The sequence below is a fragment of the Petromyzon marinus genome, unplaced genomic scaffold (genome assembly GCF_048934315.1).
Source record: "Petromyzon marinus isolate PM22_M1 ecotype Great Lakes invasive population unplaced genomic scaffold, UKy_Petmar_22M1.pri1.0 PM_G_Scaffold_11, whole genome shotgun sequence".
In the NCBI taxonomy this organism is placed as follows: Eukaryota; Metazoa; Chordata; class Hyperoartia; order Petromyzontiformes; family Petromyzontidae; genus Petromyzon; species Petromyzon marinus.
Genome location: NW_027422662.1, coordinates 1357452 through 1373625, shown reverse-complemented (window position 1 = coordinate 1373625; position 16174 = coordinate 1357452). Strand labels below are relative to the sequence as shown.

At 51.5% G+C, this 16174-nt stretch overlaps 1 protein-coding gene across 1 annotated transcript; it reads right to left on the bottom strand.

Moving 5' to 3' along the window:
• Positions 1-626: 626 nt before the first annotated feature.
• LOC142908957 (uncharacterized) lies at positions 627-10461 on the bottom strand. The gene is made up of 3 exons (XM_076059639.1): positions 10185-10461; positions 3402-4173; positions 627-917 (listed from the first exon to the last, which is right to left on the bottom strand). The coding sequence occupies exons 2-3, from the start codon at positions 4083-4085 to the stop codon at positions 627-629; spliced, it is 975 nt and encodes a 324-aa protein (XP_075915754.1). The 5' UTR covers positions 4086-4173; positions 10185-10461.
• Between the last annotated feature and the right edge of the window lie 5713 nt (positions 10462-16174).

Below are 16174 nucleotides of genomic sequence, written 5' to 3'. Positions count from 1 at the left end.
TGGGGAATCATGGGAAAAGTGGCACGCTTGGGTCTCCTGTTAACGTCTTTTTCTGAAATAAAGTGGTTGAAATATTTAAAAAATTACCTTTGAAAAATTGACTACACGGGTAAGAAATACACTGCTAGGTGTTTGAGTAGAGTGCAACAATGGTTATTGCTACACTGCCACCCACAAGGTCAGCCCAACAGCCTATAGCACGCCCATGTGTGGTGGACGTCTGCCCAAGATCCAGGCCGAGGCCTGCTTCACTTGCGAGATGGGGCACATTCCGGGGTCATCTAAATACCCAACTCTATGCGGTACACCGTCACACCGAAACCCTATCAGACTGTACCCACACCACGAAGCACACCGCCCGACACCATTACACAACACCGCACCAACATCGCACGACACCACAATGCCGTGCCACCGCAACGGGGCGTTTCACGACAATTTGTGAGCTCCGCCAACACTCGTTTGAGATTATTACAACGATAAGCCCTGTTAAAATTAAACATTGCGTTTTACCAACCTGTCCACGTGACGCGACCGGAACCGCTGACTTACCTGTGACCGAGGGACACGTCTTCACGTTAACGTGCGCTTACTTACAACGTTACCAACGGACAATCTCCACGCAGTCATCGACCCCGGGAAGCCCGCAGGTTGACAAAGTGCCGTCGAAGCAACTCCATGGACGCCTGCCGCTCCCTCTGCAGCTCGTCGCGCGTCCACCAGAGTCCGGCCTGCAGTTCAGCCAGCGCGCATTTGTAGCGCAGCCCCATCTTCCCGTGCAGGGCCTCCTCCTTCAGCAAAGACTCCTGAGACTTCACTTCCTGTTCCAGCGCCCTCAGCTGCTGCCGCTGCCGCAGCCACGCCAAGTGAAGGTCCCTGCGGCACCGTGACGCCTGGAGCTGGGTTGCACTCACAACCTTCACAAGCAAACACAACCTGCGTTACAATCTCAACCTTCACAAGCAAACAACCTGGGTTACACTCACAACCTTCACAAGCAAACACAACCTGCGTTACACTCACAACCTTCACAAGCTAACAACCTGGGTTACACTCACAACCTTCACAAGCAAACACAACCTGCGTTACACTCGCAACCTTCACAAGCAAACACAACCTGCGTTACACTCACAACCTTCACAAGCAAACACAACCCGCGTTACACTCACAACCTTCACAAGCAAACACAACCTGCACTACACTCACAACCTTCACAAGCAAACACAACCTGCGTTACACTCACAACCTTCACAAGCAAACACAACCTGCGTTACACTCACAACCTTCACTAGCAAAACACAACCTGCACTACACTCACAACCTTCACAAGCAAACACAACCTGCGTTACACTCACAACCTTCACAAGCAAACACAACCCGCGTTACACTCGCAACCTTCACAAGCAAACACAACCTGCGTCACACTCACAACCTTCACAAGCAAACACAACCTGCGTTACACTCACAACCTTCACAAGCAAACACAACCCGCGTTACACTCACAACCTTCACAAGCAAACACAACCTGCGTTACACTCACAACCTTCACAAGCAAACATAACCCGCGTTACACTCACAACCTTCACAAGCAAACACAACCCGCATTACACTCACAACCTTCACAAGCAAACACAACCCGCGTTACACTCGCAACCTTCACAAGCAAACACAACCTGCGTCACACTCACAACCTTCACAAGCAAACACAACCTGCGTTACACTCACAACCTTCACAAGCAAACACAACCCGCGTTACACTCACAACCTTCACAAGCAAACACAACCTGCGTTACACTCACAACCTTCACAAGCAAACACAACCCGCGTTACACTCACAACCTTCACAAGCAAACACAACCCGCGTTACACTCACAACCTTCACAAGCAAACACAACCTGCGTTACACTCACAACCTTCACAAGCAAACACAACCTGCGTTACACTCACAACCTTCACTAGCAAACACAACCTGCGTTACACTCACAACCTTCACAAGCAAACACAACCTGCACTACACTCACAACCTTCACAAGCAAACACAATCTGAGTTACACTCACAACCTTCACAAGCAAACACAACCTGCACTACACTCACAACCTTCACAAGCAAACACAACCTGCGTTACACTCACAACCTTCACAAGCAAACACAACCCGCGTTACACTCACAACCTTCACAAGCAAACAACCTGGGTTACACTCACAACATTCACAAGCAAGCAACCTTGCGTTACAGTTGTGAGCAGATTAACGCGAAAATTCCCCAAGCATTAACGTTTGCAAACCAACCTATCTATGTTGATGCTTTGAGATACTAACCTTCACTAAGTATGTTTTATATTCTGATTCGCACGGTTGCCTACGTACGGCGCAAAAGACGTTCAACATACTTATATATAAAATTATTTTCCCATATTTAACCTTACTTCAGTCTACAGGGCCTCTTCTACTTACACACGAGTTAGATTCCCGAGGTCTGTTCGTAAGTCGATTTGTTCAAAAGTCCAACATTACTCCTGTCGATTCCCAACGTGTTGTACGGCGTGTACACTCAACACGGGGAATGGGTTTACAAGTTGTGTAATCTCCTGTAGATGTAGATGCCAACTTGGGAGGTTGAACTTACGAATCTCGGTCCGAACAGGCCGACTGGACATACGGACAGGGGTTTGTTCTTATCGCTGAAAGTTCGTAAGTAGAATGTTTGTAAGTAGAGGAGTCCCCGGATACCACGATGTTAATTACGTGCGTGAAATAGCGCTCAACAAAGCCCCCCACACTGAGTCTGGAGACTTTTTCTGGAGCGTGCCGCTTTGCAATTCTTCTTTGCCGACACCAACAAGTGTTTGGGCTCCGTGTGGGGAAACAAAAATGACAGCACGCAGAGAAACCCCACAAGTACAAAAGTGTCACACTAAACACCACCATATTCTGAACCGCTAAAGGTTTTAGAATTCAAGTACTAACCGCGTTCGCCCCTGCTTAGCCTCTGAAATCCGATGAGATCAGGTACATTTAGTGTGATTTGGTAACAGGCAGAATTTAAATTTTAGTTTTTTACGGAAAGGAAATGCACGCAAAGCGCTTCGTCAATCTACTGGATGGATGAGGCCCTGTCCACGCCACGGAGTTCGTGCGGGGTTATTTGACCATACTTCGCAAGAATGGTCAACGAGACTTTCTGAAGGCGAGGAGCATGGACGTGGGATGCAGCGAGCAGCCCCGCCGTGAGTCCTTGGCACAATCCACACTCAACCCGCTTAGCTTCTCAGATATGACAAAATCGGGCGCATTATGGGCATATTCAGTCACACATCCTACTTAGACCATTCAGTTCCGTCAAAACACATCGGGCGAGGAGAGAGCAACACGATAGATGACGTTACCGTGCTTCCTCTCACCTCCTGCAGGGCTCCAAGCGACTTCTCAAGCTGCTGCACCTCACGCTCGAGCTTCCGGCAGCGCGTCGCCCGCCCGTCCGCCTCCTGCCGAGCGGCCAAACCCACCTTCAGGTCGTTCTGCAGGCACTCGCAGCGAGCCCTCGGCTCGCCCCCGGCCGCTTCCGACGCGCTTGGCGCGGGCTTCGGCCCGCGAACCCGCGCCGCGTCGGCGTCGTCCTTCCTCCTCCCTCCGCCGTCCCGCCTCAAGGCGGCCGCGTCCTCCTCGCCCCGCGAGCGCCTCGCCCCCGTCGCCAGCTCCTCGACGCCCACGCCGCCCGCGCGCCTCTCCGACTCGCGAGGGGACCCCGTGGAGTCATCTCGCGCGGCACCGGCGGCGGCGGCGGCTCCCTCGGGGTACTCGCGGCCAACGACGACGCCGGCGCCTCGTTCCGGCCGGGCTCCACGCGCCGCCGCCGCCGCCGCCGCCGCCGCCGCCTCCGCCGCCGCCTGTTCTCCGGACACGGTGCCGTTAACGTCCTTCGGGCGCCGCGCTCGGCCCTGGCGAGCCTGTTCCCCCGCCGCCGGCAAAGTCAGCGGCCCGCCGCCGCCGAGGAGGCCGTCCGAAGTGCAGGCGTGCCCGGCGGGGAACAGGTCTTCTCCCGCCCGGTGGTTCAGGCGGCGTCTCGCAGTGCGAGGGACATTCATGGTCACGGGACGTGATTTGGGAAAGGCAAATGGGACCTCTCGTCAGTCGGCTCGTTCGGCTCAAAGTTGACGGTGGGTCACGCCGTCCCTTAAAAGGCAAACAAAAAAACCACGACCATTTCATTCCCTTCAACGTGACTTTACCGAAAGAGCCAAGAATATGAATTAATGCAGTCACGAAAGCTTTAAATCAAAATAACAACCTCGGCGCGTTTCGTATTAAAACTGGCGGCAATGCTTTTGCGGTATTCGAGTCACGACTTCCAGATGACGACGGCAAGCGACGCGCTCCGGACTGCGCTTCTGCGGCCGTCTGGAACGCTCTTCCCTTCCGACGTCAGGAAGCCACCGGAGCTATGCCACTTGTTAATTCGTCTCGATTGACAAACTCGTTTCTCTAGTTCTAGATTTGAAGCTTTCGTGACTGCAAGGATCCATACTCTTTGGTTCTATTCGGTAAAGTCACGTAGGTAAAAAATAAAACAACAAAAATCACGACGTTTCGGCCACAACACAAGTGGCCTTCATCAGGTGAAGGGACCAGCCTGTCTCGAAGACTTTCACTCCAGCGTAGTCTTCGAGACAGCCTGGTCCCTTCACCTGATGAAGGCCGCTTGTGTTGTGGCCGAAACGTCGTGATTTTTGTTTTATTTTTTACCTACGTGACTTTACCGAATAGAACCAAAGAGTATCATTTCTTTAGAAGTGCTTCTGCTGTGTCTAGCTTGTTTGTCCTTCCCCCCACCCCCGTACCTCCGATTATCGCGGTTGGCTACGTACGGTGCAAAAGAAGTTCAACGTAGACGTGCGGTCGATCATCGATAATGATAATCCGACGGCGTCGTGGGGCGTGTGAATGCGCCGGATTTTAAATACCGACGGATAATCACTGTGCACGGACTGTACTCACTGTGCCCGGACTGGACTCACTGTGTCTGTGATGGACTCACTGTGCACGGACTGGACTCATTATTCCCGGACTGTACTCACTGTCTGTGATGGACTCACTGTGTCTCTGATGGACTCACTGTACCCAGACTGGACTCACTGTGCCCGGACTGGACTCACTGTGCCCGGACTGGACTCACTGTGTCTGTGATGGACTCACTGTGTCTGTGATGGACTCACTGTACCCAGACTGGACTCACTGTGCCCGGACTGGACTCACTGTGCCCGGACTGGACTCACTGTGTCTGTGATGGACTCACTGTACCCCGACAGGACTCACTGTGTCTGTGATGGACTCACTGTGTCTGTGATGGACTCACTGTACCCGGACTGGACTCACTGTACACGGACTGGACTCACTGTACACGGACTGGACTCGATATGCCCTGGACTGGACTCTCTGTACCCCGGACTGGACTCACTGTACCCAGACCACGTGGTTTCGTGGTTTTGGTTTTGCCGGGAAATGCGCTGAGCTGACGCTTGCCGTCGCAAGCCAATCGCCGCATCGATTCCTCGACATCTAAAGTCGGCGCGATTACTCCCCGTCGAATCCTGCTTGATGAGAAATCAACCAATCGCCGAAGAGATTCTACGTCCTGCGCGCGTCGATTGTCGACCGTCACGAATCGACCGTCGCGATTCGATGAGGCGACTCCGACCTCCGCCGACTCCGAGGCCCACGGACGAGGCGGCCACCGCTTTCCTGGTGGCCACGCGGAGCAGCAGGAGGGCCTGGGTGAGACACGCGCTGTGGACACGTGACACCACCTGCTGTGGACACGTGACACCTGCTGTGGACACGTGCCACCTGCTGTGGACACGTGCCACCTGCTGGTGGTGTACACACAGAGACACACACACACAGAGACACACACACACAGAGACAGACACACAGACACACACACACACAGACACACACAGAGACACACACAGAGACACACAGACACACAGACACAGTGACACACAGAGACACACACACACAGAGACACACACACACACAACACACACAAAAACACAGAGACACACACACACAGAGACACACACACACAGAGACACACACACACACAACACACACAAAAACACAGAGACACACACACACAGAGACACACACACAACACACACAACAACAACAACCGCCATTCGCCACTAAGTGGCGGTGACGTCACCACGACGCTTGTGCCAGGCTATTTGCACCCTGATGCCACGTGACGTGTCGAACGCCCCCTGGCAGGAGGTCACGGGGCAGACCCAGGTGCCACGGGTCGACTGACTGAGATGACTGGCTGATGCACCAACTGTGCCCCCTACTGTGCCAACCTGCTGTGCTTTAGCCACCCGGCGCTCCGCTCGTTGTTGTGAGCATCGCTCCTCTGCCCTCCGTTGTTGTTGGAGGGCGACTACCTCCAACTGCCCAGTAGCATCCTTCACGAGCCTCCTCCACAGAGGCCGATCTTGACACCGCTGGTACCAGTCATCGGCAAGTCCACTCAGCTCCACGTCCTCCTGTACCACATCACTCCATCTCTTCTCTAGCCCGTGCCGCGCCCGCTTTGCCCCCTCAATCCGACCGAACAAAAGCTGTTTCAGCATGCGGTGGATGGGCATGCGGGCTACATGACCCAGACATCGCAGCCTTGCCCGCCGGAGGAGCTCACCGATGGGACCTTGCCCAGATCTTTCAAGAATTTGTGAGCTCCTCACACAATCCAGTCTGGTTAAACCCAGGATGGATTGTAGGCAGGCCAGCCTAAATGTTTCTAACCGGCGAAGATGTTCCATTAGGGGGGTCCACGTTTCGCAAGCGTAGAGAAGGGAGGGAATGACCGTGGCCGAGAAGACCTGAAGCTTAGTGCGGAGCGACAGACCAGGTAGCTTCCACACAGAGTTACGCAACCGATGAAAAGATATTGCCGCTCAACTGATTCGGAGTGAGACCTCTGCTGTTAAACTGGAGTCAGTCATAAGCACACTGCCCAGGTATGGGGAACTCTCCACTCTCTCCAGAACTGCCCCATCACCGATCGGGAGTTGTGGGGGTGGAGTGTCCGATGGTACAAAATACCCAGGCAGGTGCTTAGTTTTGGTGGGGTTGATGGTAAGGCCCCACCTCTTAGTGGCATGCTCCAGTCTCAGCAGCAGCGTCTCCAACTCCTCCTCTGACTGAGCAGCTATTACCAAATCATCAGCATACATAACGTGGTTGAGCAATAGGGAGCCATCCCTTGACCGCACCCGGGCATCGATCAGCCTCCCATTATATCTGTACCATATGGAGATTCCCCCGGTACAGCTATTGAAGGCTTCACGAACTACGTGGTCAAAATAGATGTTAAATAATGTGGGAGCCAGAGGACATCCCTGTCGCACCCCAAGGTATACAGGGAATGGCTCTGACTCCCGGCCACGTAGTTTTACCTGGGCCCGCTCACCATCATGAAGGTCCTTAATGATCGTGAGCAGAGGGTTAGGTACTCCAAAAGCACGAAGAACGACCCAGAGCCCAGGCCTACTGATGGTATCATAGGCCTTGACCAGGTCAATAAAGCAGAGATGTAGGTCTTGTTGGAATTCCCTACACCTCTGCTGTAGCAGACGGACAGAAAATATGGCATCTGTGCAGGACCGCCCTATCCTGAAACCGCATTGGGGCTCCGCAAGCCTCTCCTCAGCGTGCCTGGCAAGGCGATGCTGAATAATCCATGCCAGGACCTTTCCCGGCACACTGAGGAGTGAGATGCCCCTGTAGTTGTTACAGTCTGTGCGGTCCCCCTTCTTAAAAAGGGGGACCACCAGGGCATCCTTCCAATCCTGCGGAACCCGTCCAGTGGTCCAGACTGTTGTTATGATGTCATATAGGGCAGTCTGTGCACAAACGCCACCCTCCCTCAGCATTTCGCTTGGGAGATCATCTCTGCCCGCTGCCTTTCCTGGTCTCAGACTCCGGATCGCCTTCAATACTTCCTCAACAGATGGCACCTCAGCCAGCCACTCACAGGGGGTGACTTCATCCAATATTTGAGGCACCGCAGCCTCAGCAGGGTCATCCTCACTTTGTGCCACGATGTTTTCCTGGCTGAGGGATTTTCCCTCCCCCAGGACCTCACAGAAATGCTCAGCAAATCTGCGAACCTGTTCCTGGGGGTCGGAAATTGGATCACCGTTTTTTCCCCTAATGATGGTAATAGGTGTGGCACTGCAGGTTACTTTTTGGATGGAGTTAAATAGAGATTTGTGATCACGGGCCACTGAGGCAGACTCCATCTCCTCAGCAACCCGCGACCACCACCCATCCTTGCAGCGCCTCACGGCTCTCCGAACCTCCGAGCGAAGGCTGCGGTAAGCCTCATTCTCTGATGTGGGATTCTGTAGCCGATGACAGTGGGCCTGTCGCTTTTTCTCAACCATCCTGAACAACTCCTCTGTCATCCAGGGTGTCTGGGGAGGTCTGGACCACGTACCCAAAGCAGCCATTGCAGCTGCATGAGTCACAGTCCTAAACCTCGCCCATTTACCCTCGACATCAGGAGGAGTCGGGGACGATGCCAATCCCAGCCGCAAGCGATGAAAAATTCTCGCTTGCAACTTTCATCAGATAACTGAGACCAGGCCACTTTAGGTTGGAATGGGGTCCTGGGTGTACACCCACCACCGGAGTGGAAGAATGGCAGGCGCATCTTACAGATGACTAGTCGATGGTCAGAGGGCAGATCAGCTCCACGGTAGGTCCTGGTGTCAAGGACATGGGCTCGCATTCGCTGGTCCGTCACTATGTAGTCCAGCAAATGTTCTTGCTTGGACCCGGCATGCATCCATGATGTTGTGTGGATGCGCCGATGCCGGAACAGCGTGTTGGTAATTACAAGCCCATGGGCTGCACAAAAATCTAGCAGCCTCCTACCGTTGTTATTGAGCTGATCTGGGCCATGCCCTCCAATCACTCCAGACCAGGTGCCAGTATCATGACCAACTCGGGCATTGAAGTCACCCAACATGATGACTCTATCCCGAGGGGCCACTTTAGCCAGCACCTGTGACAGGAGGTCATAGAAGGCATCTGACTCATCGGCTTTGCCTGCATCCCTCCACGGATGTTCATCTTCGGTGGGGGCATAAGTAACCACGACCACCATTCCTCACCTCCGGTTGATGGGAAGGCGAGCCCAAAGTAGCCTGGGGCTTACAGCTTCCCACACCTCACCGCCACGCTCCCACGCCCCCTTCATTCTTTTGTTCAAAAGAAGACCCACACCCTGTTGTTTGGCAGTCTGCTGCCCCGAGTAGAGGACTGTCCACCCCTCATGGTGGCAGGAGCCAGAGCCGGTCCACCGGACCTCCTGAATGCCGCATAGATCCAGGCGGTACCGGTCCAGCTCCCGACAGAGGAGTGGCAGCCTCTCCTCTGCAGTGAGCGTTCGAACATTCCACGTGGCCACCCGTAGTGGCTTTTCGTTGTTTCTGGAGTAGCCCCGAGGGTAGGTATTCAATCTCCTGGCTCCGCCAATTGGGGTTTGGCCAGGAGACGTCATAGACGCCTGGCCCCCCGGCACAAGAGACACACACAGACACACAAACACAACACAAATGTCTCCCCGTGTAGTCTCCCTGACGGGCTGCGTGAGGCTTACACACACAGAGACACACACACAGAGACACACACACAGACACACACACAGAGACACACAGAGACACACACACACAGAGACACACAGACACAGAGACACACACACAGAGACACACAACACACACACAGAGACACACACAGAGACACACACACAGACACACACAGACACATACACAGACACACACAGACACACAGAGACACAGACACAACACAAATGTCTCCCCGTGTAGTCTCCCTGACGGGCTGCGTGAGGCTGACAGACACACACAGAGACACACACACAGACACACACATAGAGACAGACACACACAACACACACACAGAGATACACACACAGAGACACACACACAGAGACACACACACACAGACACATACACAGACACACACAGACACACACACAGACAGACACAACACAAATGTCTCCCCGTGTAGTCTCCCTGACGGACTGCGTGAGGCTGACAGAGCCCGCGCGTCTTTGTGGGCCTCAGGCTGTGAGGGCGAGAGGTCGGCTCCACTCTCTCACTCACCGCGCCCGTTGTGTCGCTCGCTCTCGTTCACGTTTTTGTTTTATTATAGTCGTAGTAGTTGTTGATATTACAGTATTAGTTATTATAGCAGTTCATGTTTTTATTACTATTGTAATTGTTTATATTATTGCTGTTGTAAGTTGTTGATGTTATTATTAGTGTTATAGTTACGATTGTAGATGTTATTGCTATTATAGTAGTAGTTATACTTATGATTATAGATGTTGTGGTGATGGTGGTGCTGGTTGTTAGTCTCCTCAGAACACACAGCCGCCTTCTCCCGCCAAAACGCGACAGTTTGGTGGTGGAGGGAGAGGGTTGTGGGCGAAACCAACGCGAGCAGCGGGCGAGGGAGGGGTGAATGCCACCGGCGAACTTAAATTGTTTTAATTTAGGAGGGTACACAGCAAACCCCACCTTTCACTAACGCTAGCGAGCCCCTCTTGCTTCTTGTCGCTATGGATGAAATAATTAAACATCAAACAAATTCGCTACATTTATTCAGGGCGTCTTGAGTTTTGATGCTTTTCATCCCCCTCCCCCTCTTCCGGGCTATGCTTGGTATAGTCTAAAACGCAGCAGCGCCTTATCTACTCTATGCTATTTACCATGGGCCTTAATCCGGGCTATGAAATAAAGTTCAATGTCACGTGCAATGGAGCTGACCAATTAAAAAACACCCACAAAATATCAACACCACGTGACTCGTGGTGGGAGGGGGGTTGCCATCTTGGTAAGGGAGAAGCCACCACACACCCCCCTACCCAAGATGACCGCCCACACGTTGTTTGACTGGTTGTTGGGGAGAACCTCTGATAGCCAATAGCGACTATTAGGCGACTATTCACACTCGACTATTGCGGAGCTGTAGAAGCCCATCACGCGTTTACCCCGTCGTGGTCTTTGCGCAGGCAAAGTGAGTTCCCAGGCCCGTACGGGCATACAGCCGTTTCAATATGGGCAAACAACAATACAAATCCGTGTCGATTTGTTTGTGTTTCTTCCTTGTGATGGGACTTTGTAGGATTAACGTTGCGATTTATAAGGGGCACGGGGTGATCAGTAAGGTCTGAATTGGTCTGTAATAAGGTAGGGCACTGATAAGGGGTTGACAGCTGTGTAGTGTATAGTGTAGTATAATGTATAGGATGAACGTTGAGATTTATAAGGGGCACGGGGTGATCGACCAGGTCTGAATTGGTCTGTAATAAGGCAGAGCGCCGATAAGGGGTTGACAGCCGTGTAGTGTATAGTGTAGTATAATGTATAGGATGAACGTTGAGATTTATAAGGGCCACGGGGTGATCAGTAAGGTCTGAGTTGGTCTGTAATAAGGTAGGGCACTGATAAGTGGTTGAGAGTTATGCTACTGACACTAACGGTGTGACTATGCATACGTAGCCGTTCAGAGTGTTCAACGTCGGCCTGGGTGCTGTGGTCGTCCAGGCGGGCACCGTTCTGGCCCACGCAGTGGCCGCGTGTCGTGGGGAGGCCGGCAAGGCGACCACAGATGTCTCGTGGCCATGGTGAAGCGGAGGAGCGAGCCGGACGAATCATGGATGGACGCGCTGCGCTGCAAGAATTCCGATTTTATCCGGCGAGCAGCGGGGCGAATTTTCAAAACATTTTCAGTCAGGGTAAATATGACACTTTGGGCGCACGTCCCTGATGGCAGCACCGCATTGTCACGGGCAACGCCGCTTCCGTACGCCAGAATTCACACGGGCTCAGTCGTCAGGAAGAGGACCACGTTCGCCACTGCGGTCGACGAGGGGAGCTCTCGTTGTTCCCGTTAAGAAACATGATGGGAGTCTGCGGCTTTGCGTGGATTTCCACCAATTGAACAGGGTCTCCGTGGCAGATGCACACCTGCTCCCACGGATGGACGATTCATTGGATGCCCTGTCGGCCGTGTGGGTTTTCTACCACACTTGACTTGTCGTCGGGGTGTTGGCAGTTGCCTCTTGATGAGAGCTCTAAACCAAATCCTGCCTTCTGAACACCTCGGGCTCTGTTCCAGTTTAATTGTCTCCCGATGGGACTCCACTCGGCTCCGGTCACGTTCCAGCGACTCACGCAGCTGGTCCTAGCAGGCCTCCAATGGGACTCGTGCCTTATTTATTTGGACCACGTGATCGTCTTCGGATGCATGTTCCAGGAGCAGCTGCAGCGGTCGCGATCGGTGTTTGTTAAACGTTCGGGCGGCCAATCTTACGTATAAACCACAGGAGTGTCATCTCCTGCAGACATCGGTTCGCTACTTGGGGCACATCGTCAGCGAGTCCGGGATAGCCACGGACCCCAACAAAACTGCGTGCGTGCGCAACATGGCCAACCCCCACGTCGGTGGGTGACGTTTGCAGCTTTGTCGTAATACCGCCGCTTTGTGCCCAAATTTTGCAAAAATTGCAAAACCGCTCCACGCTCTCACCGCGGAAAGGCCAAGGATTTCGGTGGGGAGGGGGGGTGGAGGAGGAAACCGCATTTGTCGCGCTGTGGGACGGCCTCGTGACTTCTTTGTGACGTCATACACCAACGTGCATTGAGGCCCTTATAAGGACTGCTTTGTGACGTCATACACCAACGTGCATTGAGGCCCTTGTAAGGACTGCTTTGTGACGTCCTACACCAACGTGCATTGAGGCCCTTATAAGGACTGCTTTGTGACATCATACACTAACGTGCATTGAGGCCCTTATAAGGACTGCTTTGCGACATCATACACCAACGTGCATTGAGGCCCTTGTAAGGACTGCTTTGTGACGTCATACACCAACGTGCATTGAGGCCCTTATAAGGACTGCTTTGTGACGTCATACACCAACGTGCATTGAGGCCCTTGTAAGGACTGCTTTGAGACGTCACACACCAACGTGCATTGAGGCCCTTGTAAGGACTGCTTTGTGACATCATACACCATTTGCCATGACGTCCAAGCCATTAAACACCGGAACAATGAACGTGCCATTCAAGTACATCTTGAAACCCATTATCTGAAGTAGTTTGTATTAAACAATAACTAAATAATAGAAACACGTTTACAATATTGAGCGAAGTTATAGTCACGGACTTTTTACAACTTTAGCTCTACAGGACCACAAAAGCTCAAATATGTGGTTCATAATAAATGAATCAATCTGATTGCAATCATGAACTGGCCAAACACTTTTCGATTTCAACATCACTTTATAAAATAACATTTTAAATATAAGCGCACAACTTTATCTATCTGTGATGAGCGCTGCACTTTCCGTTGTTTTCATGCAGGGGGCGCTGCAAACCTACGCACCCCCTGCATGGACGACGGAGGCGCAGGGACAGACGTTCGATTACGTTGGAATCGATCTGCAGACGGCGGTCTTCTCGCACGGCCAGCAGCTCCGTGTCGCCTTATCTCGATCCCGCAATCCCAAACAGGTGAAAGTCCGCATCGAACCGAACCCCCGGCAAGGCCGTCTACTGATGTAAATTGAGACAAGCTTTTAATGAAGAAATAAAATCATCTAATTCAAAACACAACACAATTCAAAGATGTTTCATTTTAAAACTTCAAAATGGAGCATGGGGTACTTGCGTGAATGCGTCCTTCGTGTGCAAATGTTGTGACTTTCCTGGCCTGAAAGCCGTCAATGTGTTGGACCCTTATTGGTGGACAGCGTCTCAACAACAGCAGTGGGGTTTGCTTCAACCGATAGGTACGAACATCCAGACATCAATCAGCAAGGAGCACTTCTAGTCCTAGTTAGACAAAATCTATGTCTACACTTAAGACAAAACTACAATTCGTGTTATAGAGAATGTACCTCCTCCTATACGTGTAACTTTTAAGTGGTATGCCTTGTAACTGATGAATGATCCGAGCGTGCTCCCTATTTCAAAGACAATGAGTTGCTCCAGAGGCAGACGTTTCGTGGAACACAAAAATACCCTTTGACCTGTATCACAAGAACAACGGATCTCAACTGAGTTCTCTGTACAGGTTACTTCCAAAACACACACACACTTTGTCCTAACATCACTTATTCAATGTTTGACCCTCAGACAAAATGTTACATGCACGCGCACAATCAGACAAGTATTCATTCTAAATCATTGACGGGCATATTAACAAAATTGAATTTCTGCAGCGAAATTGACTGCATCACATTACATCGTATTAACAAGAAGTTATTTTACAAATACGCACCGTCTGCTTAACCGTGTATGTACAACGTACTATTGTTGCGTCATTCAAAACGAGTAGGCCGTTGCATGCTGGCGCCTGGGTCAAAATGTAGCAAATTCAAACCATTACGCTACAAATAATAGATCACGGCACTTCGATGGCAACACAAGCAATCGTCATCAGGTGGGACAAGCACAGCAGCAAGAAGAAGAAACTGCTGGAGTAGGCGCCTACTACTTCAGCAGTTTCTCTTGCTGTGGTTGTCCCACCTGATGACGATTGCTTGTGTTGTGATCTAAACGCCGTGATCTGTTATGTTTCTACTACGTGATGACTTTACTGAAAGAATTCAAGAGTGTGGATTCCTGCAGTCACGAAAGCTTCGAATCAAGATTGCCTACAAACTACACAAATGAGATGACGCATCAATCATCGCCCCCTACTGACAGGCTCTTGCCAGTGCAGGGCCACCACCTTGTGCCACACAGGGGCAGCTGCTACTTGGGGATGTTTCAGACGAGGTACGACAAAAAACTCTGAGTTGCTGAGGCGGTTAAGCAAGCACCGTGTAAATGCAATTATTATAACATAGTGAATGCTTGGGGGCTTATTGTCTCTCGCTCCTGGTTAAAGATCTACCCAACCCACAGGTCCACAAAGACTGGCCGCTCTTACCCTGCAGGTTGAACCAAGGAACTGAGTGTCCAACTTCACGGTCTTGTCATTAAAGGCCTGTGACAAAGGTGCATCTATTGAAGCGACATTGACTCAAGCTTACACATCTACCGGGTCTCCACTTGACTTTGTATTGTCTCGGAGGAAGTCCACCCACACCTCCACTTCCACAAACTGCTGGGAGTTGCATCGCTCTACCTCACAGTCAGAATTCTCCTCCTGCTTCACGTTGCCTCCATCGATGTGAAGGTCCCATTTTGGATTTGAATCTTCATCTTCACATTTCACCTTCACTTCTTCACTCTTCACCATCACTTCTTCACATTTCACCTTCACTTCTTCACATTTCACCATCACCTCTTCATATGTCACCTCGATACCTTTAAAAGTGTCCAAGCTGGGATTTTCCTCCGGTTCGTGTTTCATGAGGGATGGGCTCATTGCGGCACTTTGACTTTCACAAGCTGATTTCAGACTGCACTCCTTGTGGATCTTCTGATGCTTCTGTGTTCTCTGGTGTACTTGAAGATTTGATGAATTTGCAAATGCCTTCCCACACACACTGCACTTGAAGGGGTTCTCTCCCATGTGTGTTCTCTGGTGTTTTTTAAGAGCAGATGACCGTGAAAATGCCTTCCCACACACACTGCACTTGAAGGGTTTCTCTCCCGTGTGTGTTCTCTGGTGTGTTTTAAGAGCAGATGAATCTGAAAATGTCTTCCCACACACACTGCACTTGAAGGGTTTCTCTCCCGTGTGTGTTCTCTGGTGTCTTTGAAGATGAGATGAATCTGAAAATGCCTTCCCACACACAGTGCACTTGAAGGGTTTCTCTCCCGTGTGTGTTCTCTGGTGTTTTTTAAGAGTAGATGAATCTGAAAATGTCCTCCCACACACACTGCACTTGAAGGGTTTCTCTCCCGTGTGTGTTCTCTAGTGTTTTTTAAGAGCAGATGACTGTGTAAATGCCTTCCCACACACAGTGCACTTGAAGGGTTTCTCTCCCGTGTGTGTTCTCTGGTGTGTTTTAAGAGTAGATGAATCTGAAAAAGTCTTCCCACACACAGTGCACTTGAAGGGTTTCTCTCCCGTGCGTGTTCTCTGGTGTCTTTGAAGATGAGATGAATCTGAAAATGCCTTTCCACACACA

What these genes read in the sequence shown, in the direction of transcription:
- LOC142908957 (XM_076059639.1), bottom strand. Translation starts at nt 4,085, where the DNA reads ATGAATGTCCCTCGCACTGCGAGACGCCGCCTGAACCACCGGGCGGGA. An exon ending in CGCTTGGAGCCCTGCAGGAG is followed by an intron (nt 918 to 3,401) that starts GTGAGAGGAAGC and finishes TTGCTTGTGAAG; the next exon opens with GTTGTGAGTGCAACCCAGCT.